The 11,636-nt window shown below is 29.1% G+C and overlaps 2 protein-coding genes across 3 annotated transcripts; one reads left to right on the plus strand and one right to left on the minus strand.

Moving 5' to 3' along the window:
• Positions 1-831: 831 nt before the first annotated feature.
• LOC100165031 (protein SPT2 homolog) lies at positions 832-8,216 on the minus strand. Of its 2 annotated transcripts, none has more exons than XM_008185318.2 (7): positions 7,976-8,216; positions 7,733-7,874; positions 6,788-7,067; positions 5,221-5,375; positions 1,373-3,093; positions 1,216-1,301; positions 832-972 (listed from the first exon to the last, which is right to left on the minus strand). In XM_008185318.2, the coding sequence occupies exons 2-7, from the start codon at positions 7,787-7,789 to the stop codon at positions 905-907; spliced, it is 2,367 nt and encodes a 788-aa protein (XP_008183540.1). In that variant the 5' UTR covers positions 7,790-7,874; positions 7,976-8,216; the 3' UTR covers positions 832-904. The 2 variants fall into 2 exon arrangements, with proteins under 2 accessions (XP_008183540.1, XP_008183541.1); XM_008185319.3 differs by having other exon boundaries at positions 7,733-7,832; positions 7,976-8,162.
• Positions 8,217-8,323: 107 nt separating this feature from the next.
• Positions 8,324-10,769, plus strand: LOC100167142 (rRNA methyltransferase 3, mitochondrial). The gene is made up of 4 exons (XM_001949517.5): positions 8,324-8,951; positions 9,191-9,453; positions 9,550-9,702; positions 10,208-10,769. The coding sequence occupies exons 1-4, from the start codon at positions 8,689-8,691 to the stop codon at positions 10,687-10,689; spliced, it is 1,161 nt and encodes a 386-aa protein (XP_001949552.1). The 5' UTR covers positions 8,324-8,688; the 3' UTR covers positions 10,690-10,769.
• Positions 10,770-11,636: the final 867 nt, after the last annotated feature.

Consider the following 11,636-nt stretch of genomic DNA (forward strand, 5'->3'; position numbering starts at 1 on the left):
ATGTATAATTCATTTTTAAATAATTTATACAATAAAAATACATGTTTTAAGTATGTGGCTCAACATATGACATCTTGTTATATTATATTTATATAAAGAATCATATTTACCAACACTCAGTGTTAACAACAATATTATTAAAAACTTATTGGTTGACATTTGACAAAATATTATGAACATTTCCAATGTCTTTTAAATTTAATTTAATTAGACAACAACATTTTATTTCTAACTGTACCATTAACTAAGATGATTTAACTTTGAAATCTTTTAGTTACTAAATAAAAATTGAATGATCGTATTATTTTGTTTTCAGAGAAAAAAAGTAATGACAATTGAAAACCAGTTTAATAAATTTAAGCAAAATATCCAGAAACTAATCAATAATCATAATATAGTATAAAATAATTTGTTAATATTTATTCTTTTATTAGTTTATTACAATAATATTCATAATCTCAAACAATAATTTAATTATATTTTACTCAAATATTGGAAAAATGATAGACGATCATGAAAAGATAAATAACACAATAATATTTGTTTATAAATATACGGTCTAAAAAAAAATAATTATACACAATCAAAAATCATGAGCATTTTGGATCAACAATATAAGGTGATAATAAATTTATAAAAATCAAATTAAGTTTAGTAATACAAGTATTACTAAAAAAAGCAATTTACCAAATATGGGTAGTAAGTAAATTGTTTAAAGTCTGTTGGGCTCAATCAAAGTGATTTGAATGAGTAACATGTAACCTATATACATTGTACAAAATACATATTATACTTAGTTACACCAAAAATAAATAGTTTATGAAGGATAGTAAACCTTAAGAAACAAGCTTATCAAAATTAAGGTAACAAAAATATACACAACAAATTATAATTGGTTTCAACATTAAAGTTTTTTTCGTTTTTTCATCATTTGTTTCTCTCTTCGGATATCTGCTAAATCTTCCAAAAGTCCTTTTAAAAAAACATAGATTTATAATTTAAGTTAAAATATAAATAAATTATATAATCTATACAGCCAATTATATTATTATAAGTTATTTATGAATTGTAAACAATTGAAATTTGTATGATTGGGACTTTTAAATTTCTATGACCAACAACTAAGTAAAAATATAATATGGTTATTTTTGTAAAGGTTTGATAACACAAATTATGTACCTATAGATTAAATTTAAAATGTAAAATATGCCTTACCAGCTCTAGTACTTTTATACTCTTCTTTTTGAAGAGTACGATAATCAGATTCCATACATTCATCATCTTCATCCATTCCTCTATATCTAAAAATGAAAATAATAATATTGTTTAAAACTTGCTTAAAAAGCTACCAACTAAAATAAAATAATTTTACTTTGATTTGTCATATCTAAAAATTTCTGAAATAACTTTGGAATAATCAGCTTCATCTTCAGGTCCATCATCAATAAAGTCATCTAATTCAGAATCATACTCTGAATCTGATTCAATGACTTGACGTTTGTTGCGAATTGGCATATGCCGATCATCTCGCCTTCTCATATCAGGAGGTGGAAATTGTTTAGGGATCATATCTCTTGGTGGGAACTGCTTAGGCACCATGTCTCTGGGTGGGAACTGCTTAGGCACCATGTCTCTAGGTGGGAACTGCTTAGGTATCATATCTTTGGGAGGAAATTGTTTCGATGCCATTTCCTTAGGCGGTAGTTGTCTAGGTTTAATATTATTGCTGATTGGTAACTTTTTAGATTTATCAACTGGCATTGGGACATATTTATTGTTTGAACTGGTAGGTTTTGATTTCATGCTTTGAGATAACGTTGGTCTAGGTCTATATTTTTCATTTGAATGATTAACTGCACTAGGTGTATATTGTTCTGAGGAAGATGCGCCTTTTCCCTTGGGCACATATCTTTCTGGTTGTGCAGAAGTTTTAATTTTCGGTGAATATTTCTCATCGGCTGAGAATTTTGGTTTAGGCACATATCTTTCAGTGGGTGTTGGTTTTGGAGAATATTTGTCAGATGGTGAACTTCTCGATTTAGGCACATACCTTTCAGTGAGTGTTGATTTTGGAGAATATTTGTCAGATGGTGGACTTCTTGATTTAGGCACATATCTTTCAGTGGGTGTAGGTTTTGAAACATATTTATTTGAAGGTATTAAACCCTTGGGTTTTGGAGAATACTTTTCAGACGGTGGACTTCTTGATTTAGGCACATATCTTTCGGTGGGGGTTGGTTTTGATAAATTTTTATCAGATGGCATTGAACTCTTGGGTTTTGGTGAGTACTTGTCAGATGATGAACTTCTACATTGAGATACATATCTATCATTACTTGGCATACCTCTAGGTTTAGGTGAAAAATTATTTTCAATAGAATTTTTAGCTTTGGGTATATATTGATCTTTGACTGATTTTGGTTTCGGTGAATACCGTTCATCATTAGAACTATACCTCTTTTCATTCAACAAATGTTGTTCTATTGAACTTTTAGAGGTGGTTCTATTCCCATTCGAGTTCATTCGTAAACTTTCTGAATTGTTCAATGGCCTTGGTATATATTTATCATTTTTACCATTATTATTCAGCTCTTTACTAATTTTTAAATCTTTGGACCATACAGAAGCATTCTTTTTCAGTTTTTCTTCTGCGTGTATATCGATTTTTGAAGAAGATGCACATGCTTTTTGAATTCTTTCAACTGGTTTAATGTCTTTGGGTTTTTCAGTAACAGGTAAGCCCTTGCCTTGTCGTCGAGCTAGTCGTATTTCTTCAATTCTCTTGTCTTCTAAATATTTATGTCTTTCTTTCTTGGTCATCATAGGTAAGGGTTCTTCTTTCTTAGGTTTTTCAATAATTATAGGTTCATACTGTTTTTTTTCAGCAATCTTAAGTAGTTCATGGAAATTCAATGGCGGAGGTTGTGCTGGCCGTTTTTTAATTTTCTCTGTGTCAGGTCTGGATTTTTTTTGTTCTGGCTCAACATTATCCTGATAATCTTCAGCATTGTCTATATCTTTAGGTTTTCTTTTTCGCTTATGTGGCAATAATTGATCTTCTTCTTCTTTAAGTAACGCTGCTCTAACACGATCCTAAAAATTATTAAATAATTATGATTTATTACCATAGAACTATAAAAAAGAAATTAAAACAGTTAAAATTGTTTTTTGAATATGATTAAAAAAAATGCAATTTAATATGATATAATTTTAAATTACATGTAATTATACATTTATAATTATTTCAAATTTTTGATTTTAAAACTGATTATAATTTTAGATTTATAATAGTGAGGTATTGTTAAGTTTTGTAATTTATATGTTATATTTCTGTATGATCATTATAATATGATCAACCTTATATTTTATTTTAATATTTCTTACTTACAGTCATTACATACTTATAGTACAGATGATAAATCAAGTATGAAATCTATACCAGGGGTCACCAATTAATATTTTTGGAGGACATTCCACATTAGGAATCTGAAAATTTTTTGAGGGCCATTAAAATTCTAAGTACATATTTTCAACATATAATAGGACAATGGGTAGGTATTATTTTAAAATTGGATGTAATGAGAACATTATTTTTTTATTTATTATTTGTTATTGTTTTTAAACATTAAGAACATAATTAATACCACAAACAATTGAAAAATTTAAACACACATCACAGCTAATGTCTGGTGGCAAATTAAACAAACTGGCAAGGCCCCTGCCCGATCCGGTAAAATAAAACAATACTGATACGTCCACTCAAGCAAAAAATGTCTGTTTTCAGTTTCAACTTTTCTTCTCTTTTTATCCATATTCAAATAAAAATAGTAGAACTTGGAAATTTTATAACCGAAATAAATCGAAAAAATAAATCAATGCAACTAACACAAAAAAAGTTACAATGTAATACAACGGCGGTAATCGACGGACTGACTACGTCGACGTAAAATCAACTAGCAGTCACCCAATGACCCAATTAAAGTTTGGTTAAGATATGCTTTGCGACCAATTTATCAACAGTTGTCGGTACATCGGTGAAAACCAATAATATTTAATAAAAGTAATAATTTACAACAATAACTAACACATAGAATATAGATTATAGAATGTTGTCGTAATATGTGTTTTTATTTTTTGTCTGCGGGCCGGATAAAATTTGTTCGAAAATTATAAAATGGCCGCCATTTTGTGACCCATGATCTATACTACTATATAAAATGAAGTCGCTTTTTTTTGTTCGGGATAAACTCCAAAACTACTTATTCAATTGTCGTGCAGTTTTTTTTAAATTAAAGAGGATATCAAAGAGAAAGTTTTAGGCATAAATTTAGTCTGATAAAGTTAATAAATAATTGGTTATTATAAATTAAAATAAACGTATAAATTGTATACCTATATATATTATTAAACATATTGTGCAGCATGGTGGCCCGCGGATTTCCAACTACCTGTAACCTGACTTTTTCTTTTGTGTGTTTTATCGGCGAGTAGATATGAATAATTGTTACGAGAAGTAAAATTCAACAATCTATCTATATTATACTATATGTATCTATCTATGTATATAAATTAAATATATATTCCTTTGGACGCGGCATCACGCGTGAACGGCTGGACCGATTTCGTTAATTCTTTTTTTATTGTATTCGTAATTGTCAGGAGAAGGTTCTTAATTCTGAAGTAAGATCATTTTAAGAAAATTCACCCGAAAAGTAGGAAATCTGGATGTAGGTGCCATCTATCCAGTAAGAAAAGAAACTAAATAATAATATATTTTTGTTTATTGTAAGTTTATTATTTCCTATGATCATTATTAAATAATGAAAAGAATTTTGGACATGTAGCTTTATAGCAGATAGTTTAGTAAAAAAGGTATTTCCAAGACAAATTTTACGACACATGCACATAGTAATATCAACGTGTTAACTGTTAATAAAACATTCGTAATTATGTACGCACTTTGAGAGGTCTGCAATCCACCGCAGGTAGATTACCTACCTGTTAAAATACTGCTGCAAATCAGAATTTTTATTCTGGGCAACGGAAAAGTTAAGATAAGTTTTGAACGCAATACACCGAATATTAAATAACGAATTTAACAAAGTTTGAGTCATATCAATACATTCAATAATAATACATAATATTGTTACTTTGTTACTTGTTTAAATCTATATTGCCAATAAGTTTTATTTTATTTTTATCACAAGCCAAATTACATACTTTAGTACCAGAAATGTCATGACTTCTGTGATTGGGAGTTTTTACATTTCTTGAATCTGCTGGAGTATTTACATATTTGTTCATAATATTATTATAGATGGCCATCGCATCTTTAGAAACATATCCATAGTCATCCTCATCAGGTTGATTAAATCCTATAATAAATCAATTATTAAACATTTGAATATATATATCTAATATGAAATAGGTAAATACCTGACAGAAAGTTTGTACACCAGATTACTGATTTCAATGATTATACCTATCATTACCCATGATTTACTACAAAGATTACCTATGATTACCCATGATTACCATCACCTTATGTACACTGATTACCCCCAAGGTATTTACCCCTCGGTAGATACCTACTTAATTTAAAAAATCTAATAGTGTTTAATGCCAACATTCTTTAAAGGTATATAATATTTATTATAAATAATTTAATTCATCAATTTAACACAATTTGTTTTTATTTTATGATAGTTTTTACTTTCTTGATTTTTAAGTAAATATTTTAATTTGTTATATAAAAAAAAATAATAATTTTATGACCCAAAAACAGAGACAAAATACATATCGATTATTTTGATAATATAATATTAACAATATGGACTCGCTTTGCCAAAAAGCACACAAATCGTACTGATGATGTGCTGATCCACAAATAATGTGATATATAATTTTTATGTTCAATATGAGCTTAACCACATTAATATATTATACATAGAATATACAAAAATAATTAAGATCAATATTGTATATTGTATTGGCGATCAAAAGCTTACCAAATTGATAAGATGAAACGGGCACGCTGTGTATCATTTATGAGTTATTTTTCCATCTGGCCCGTTCCAGACCACTCCTCGCTGGCTTGTAAATTGATAAGCCTTTGATCGCCAATACAACATTAATTATGATGGTAAAGATGTAATGACAATAATAATAATAATAATTTTTATTATTATTATAATTAGTCTTTTTCACAATTTAATCTATACTTCTTTCAGAATAAGAGCACACCAAAACCTGAACTTTGAATGTTGCCAGAACCCCACCACTAGCTGCCAGTAGTCAGCAGTGGGGACGTATTATACCCATATACCACGCAGTCTCGACATGTTTTTGTTCATCACCTGGTATGCTCTATTTTGAGTAGATTATAATATTTTATTTCATATAATTGTTTGTAAGTTTGTATCAAATTTAATAGGTTTTGTATTTAATACTTTTAAAGATAAAACTTTACTCATTAGCAAAAAAAAAAAAACTTAAATTAATAACTCTATTCTAAGATTATTAATCAGATAAATTACAATAATTCCTAAGATTTAAGTGTGGCAGGACAGTGAATTTGTGAATACAATCCATGGCAAACAATGGTTGTATGTTTTTGTTATTATTTTAATTATCACCGCGGTAGATTACAATCTACTATAATCTACTGTGATTATCATTAACAGTATCATAAAATATAAGTGCTACATTTTTTTTTTTTAATTCGAGCATTATAGAAATAATATTAATTTACATCTATAATTATAAAGTAAAAAATATATGTACTAACCAGCCATGGTAACAGATGTATTAACATCATCTTTGGCATCCTCAATAACTGATTTATTTGCTGATTTAGTTCGGTTTAACATAGACTGGACCCTTTTGAAAGATTTCCTATCTTGACTACGCAACGATATTAATTCATCTTTTTTCTTCTGTTCTTCTATTTGTTTGAGTCTATCTTCTTCATCTTTTTTTGCTAAAAACTTCTTAATACTGTCAGACAATTGTCTACTTTCTTTTGTTTCTTTTTTTGGTGGATCCAATGATGCTTTGAAATATTTAACCTGAACAGAATGAAATCTTAGTATAATGACTAATGACTAATGAGGTATGTTTGTCAAGTAAATTGGTGTCTCTTCTAGAATTCTTGTAAGTTATAATGATTTAGCTAGCTCTCTTTTAATTTAAAATATCAAATATTATATTCTTAGTGACAATTAATTTTGATATGTGCAATCTAATAAATTATTTGTTTTTTTTTTTTTTGGTATAAAAATATTCAACATATTCTAATATTGTTATAAAGTGGAGCATTTATCAGCAAAAACAGTAGAAATAATTAGGAAAATAAAAGTGTTTCAATAGTTTGTAAATTTTTCAACTTGAAAAGATTAAAAAATTGTATAGGTTGGGCTTCACTAGTATACACACTAGGTACACCATATTTAACTATGAGTACAATAGACACATGGTAGATACTAATTTGTGTTTGGCGGAAGGATGAGAAACCCGAGTTGAGTCCCCAATACATATTTATGGATGTAGATTCTGTTCAATATGGTAGCTAGATGTTGTATATGAATATATCCTGGGATGCAGTTATAAATCCAAACGGATGTACCATGTACAGAATAAGTAAATAGTAAAAGTTTGTATGGATAAGTAGACAATTGTAACTAGTAATTAATATATTTTTTTAACCGTAACTATTAGTTTTTGGATTACTTACATCTTTGTCTCTTGTGTTGTTTTTTTGCGCCTGGTAGAGTAAAGTGTGAAAATCCATTATCGGAACGAGAGAATGGCGGTGCAATTATGGCCAAGTCTTGCTAGAATGAAATACGAAAACCATAATCGTTTATGTAAAAATGCTGAAAAATCATATTGAATATTATGGGTGGTAAATTGGAGACCGTTTAATTAAAATATTCAGACCAAAAAGGGTCGATGAAATTTATAAAATCATCATTACTTTATCGAAAAGAATCACGATTGGTAATATTTTACATTTTCAAGAGTAGATTAGTGGAACATGGACGAGAAATAGTACGACGTCGACTGATATCCAAATCCAATAAGCCATTAAGGTTTTAGATTTAGAAAGTTTAGAAGTTATCACTCACTGGTCACTACCCCGTTGACCACAATATTCAGTATGGTCGTGATACGTCGTATACGCCACATGTTCAATCGCGTAAACATCGAAACAGCTGTGTAGCAGTAGTATCAGCTGCAGCTGTTCGAGAGTTGTACAATAATAAATTGTTATTTTTTTGAGCTGATAAACGATAGCTATTATCACTTATCACCTCGGTAGTCGGTATTCTTCCTCAGTTCCACACGTTTTTACAGGTTATGATATAATATTATATTCTAAAATTTTAAAATATTATGTACAATACATTAATATTTAATACCTGGAACCGGGACAGACCTCCTCCAACGGCTCCAACTTCCAAGACGTTTCAATTTTGAAATAAAGCATTGCACATTTTACATTTATTTTTTACTGATCTCGTTATTCACTGCCGTAGATCGCTGCTATTTGCTAATTGGTGTTTTACTCGAAACGTATCTGCATAATTTAATGGTAGGCATCTGCTACTGCCAAACCAAACCCATAAATTATTAAATAACAAAACACACCTAGAAATTATTTTAACCCTTCAACGGAATTGGTCGAAAATGAAAGCGATCAGTAGTGGTTTTACGGTAATTTTCCGACGAGCAGTGTTTAATATCGCTGCCATACGAGCATATGCGTCGGACGTTAAACGGTCGGATGTAAAGGATTCAGACCATCAACGGTTGGACAAGAAACGGTCAAATGAAGACCCGTTGAACAGTATTAAGCCTCATATGCGAGGCGGAATACTGTCCGTGGTTGAAAAAGATAACAGTGGATTTCCTTCATACCTCATACTTAAAGAAACTTGTCCCTTACTGAGGTTAGTACCTACCTATCGAATATGTTTGTACTACCTAGGTATCTACCCTATATTATAATAATTATTAAATATTTGGTTGCACATAAAAATTAAATACCTAATATAAAATCCAAATTAATTGTACAGAAATACTGCTTAAGATGTGTCATTTTTAAATTTATGATAAAGAATTTTTTTTACCTAGTTATTAGGTAGTTGTATGATTGAATAGCTTTTAAAATTAATGTTTTTTTTTTCAGTCAAGCCATGATGGAAATAAAAAACAAAAAAAGACGTCAACAAAATAGCAGCATACTTTTGGAAGGCAAACGTTTGATACAGGATGCATTAAATGCCGGTGTGAAGCCAAAACAAATATTCTTTAGCCAAAAAAGAGTATTAGAAAGCTTATGTTTACCCGAAGAACTACGAGATCTACCAGCCTCAAGTACAATATTTTATAAGGCTCCGTATAAAATGATTCAACTATTTTCGGAGACTGAGACATCTCAAGGAATAATGGGTACAACTAGAATAAATATGTAACATTTAATAAAATTAAAACATTTAAGCATCTACCTAAATTATTAAAATTAATATTTATATTTTTGAAATTAAGGTATTTTTGAAATTCCAACTATTGATCATAGAGCTCGGAAAAATGCATTTCCAATTACAGTAATCTGTGATAATATCCGCGAACCTGGTAATTTAGGTGCTGTGCTAAGAACTGTAACAGCTGTTGGAGCATCACAAGTTATTTTAATGAAAGGTAAATAATCAAATAAAAAATTAATTTTGGAAAGTTGATTGGGTACCGATGTTTGTTGTTTATCCTGAATAAGTGCAGCATAGAAAGAATTACCCATTTTGCGTAGATTAGTACGATAAATGTAATGAACTGATAAATATTATAAAACAGATGTCAGATTTGGATTTAGTGTGATTGTATATGAGATTAACAGGTCACTTTTTTCAATTCAGTCTTAGTCAATTTTGAAATAATAAATTACAACTTTAAACTATTAAATCAAATTTTTGATAATTAGGGAGTAAAATTCAAAAAAGTAAGTTGAGTTCACGCTAAATTAAAATCTGCCAATATTATATTTTTTGCTTCATTACATCGATTGTATTAATGGACGGAAAACTGCTAGCTTTTACTTAGTTGTACGTCATATCAAAGACCGAGACAACAATAATTTGTTCCTAACTCCAATAGTCTTACATTTTATACTTTGTATTATATTTCAAAACCAATAATTTTTGTTATTTAGGCTGTACTAATTTGTGGGGAGATAAAGTATTGAGAGCCGGTTGTGGTGCACATTTCAGAATGAAAATAATATCAGATGTCAGCTGGAGCTTTTTGGAAAATATCAAAGGTCAAGTCTGTTTAGCCGATAACAACTATGTGGGCAATATTGATTATTCAAATATCAATGAAAACACAAATGTAAATGTTTTTAGAAAAACAGCTCCAATTGAATTACCAATAGCTCCTTACTATGAAATAGATTACTGTAAAATAACTCCTTTGATACTCATTATTGGAGGTGAGACACATGGATTGAGTGATGAAGGGTACGAGTTCGCTAGATCAAGAAAAGGTATCCGCTTAAATATTCCACTTGAAAATGGAATAGAAAGCTTAAATTCTGCTACAGCTGTAGGTATTTTATGTTTTGAGGCCAAAAAACAAATGTTAAGTTTAATAAGAAGTGGAGATGAAATCGATAAAATTGAACAAGTATATTAAGATAATAATATTATAGTTTTAAAATGTATTTTATATAAAATTATTTTAATATATAAATAAATGAAAAAAAATATTAAGTAGATATAAATGTTTTGAATTTATATAGTCTATTAACTATTAAAGTTTAGTTACACAAATAATATTTTTCTTTAAATTTAAACCTGTAAAATATGTGTTAATCAATTGTTTATTGATCATAGTCTATTACAGGGGTCACCAATTAATATTTTTGGATGGCCACATTAGGAATCTGAAAATTTTTCGAGGGCCATTAAAATTCTAAGTACATATTTTCAACATATAATAGGACAATATAGGTAGGTATTATTTTAAAATTGGATGTAATGAGAACATTATTTTTTTATTTATTATTTGTTATTGTTTTTAAACATTAAGAACATAATTAATACCACAAACAATTGAAAAATTTAAACACACATCACAGCTAATGTCTGGTGGCAAATTAAACAAACTGGCAAGGCCCCTGCCCGATCCGGTAAAATAAAACAATACTGATACGTCCACTCAAGCAAAAATTGTCTGTTTTCAGTTTCAACTTTTCATCTCTTTTTATCCATATTCAAATAAAAATAGTAGAACTTGGAAATTATATAACCGAAATAAATCGAAAAAATAAATCAATGCAACTACACAAAAAAAGTTACAATGGTAATCGACGGACTGACTACGTCGACGTAAAATCAACTAGCAGTCACCCAATGACCCAATTAAAGTTTGGTTAAGATATGCTTTGCGACCAATTTATCAACAGTTGTCGGTAAATCGGTGAAAACCAATAATATTTAACAAAAGTAATAATTTACAACAATAACACATAGAATATAGATTATAGAATGTTGTCGTAATATGTGTTTTTATTTTTTGTCTGCGGGCCGGATAAAATTTGTTTGCGGGCCGCCATTTGGTGACCCATGGTCTATTATGTG

Source organism: Acyrthosiphon pisum, chromosome A2, assembly GCF_005508785.2.
Source record: "Acyrthosiphon pisum isolate AL4f chromosome A2, pea_aphid_22Mar2018_4r6ur, whole genome shotgun sequence".
NCBI lineage: Eukaryota > Metazoa > Arthropoda > Insecta > Hemiptera > Aphididae > Acyrthosiphon > Acyrthosiphon pisum.

What these genes read in the sequence shown, in the direction of transcription:
- LOC100165031 (XM_008185318.2), bottom strand. Translation starts at nt 7,789, where the DNA reads ATGGATTTTCACACTTTACTCTACCAGGCGCAAAAAAACAACACAAGA. An exon ending in ATGACATTTCTGGTACTAAA is followed by an intron (nt 3,094 to 5,220) that starts GTATGTAATTTG and finishes AATAATTTTTAG; the next exon opens with GATCGTGTTAGAGCAGCGTT. An exon ending in GTATAAAAGTACTAGAGCTG is followed by an intron (nt 973 to 1,215) that starts GTAAGGCATATT and finishes TTTTTTTAAAAG; the next exon opens with GACTTTTGGAAGATTTAGCA.
- LOC100167142 (XM_001949517.5), top strand. Translation starts at nt 8,689, where the DNA reads ATGAAAGCGATCAGTAGTGGTTTTACGGTAATTTTCCGACGAGCAGTG. An exon ending in GACATCTCAAGGAATAATGG is followed by an intron (nt 9,454 to 9,549) that starts GTACAACTAGAA and finishes TTTGAAATTAAG; the next exon opens with GTATTTTTGAAATTCCAACT. An exon ending in ACAAGTTATTTTAATGAAAG is followed by an intron (nt 9,703 to 10,207) that starts GTAAATAATCAA and finishes TTTGTTATTTAG; the next exon opens with GCTGTACTAATTTGTGGGGA.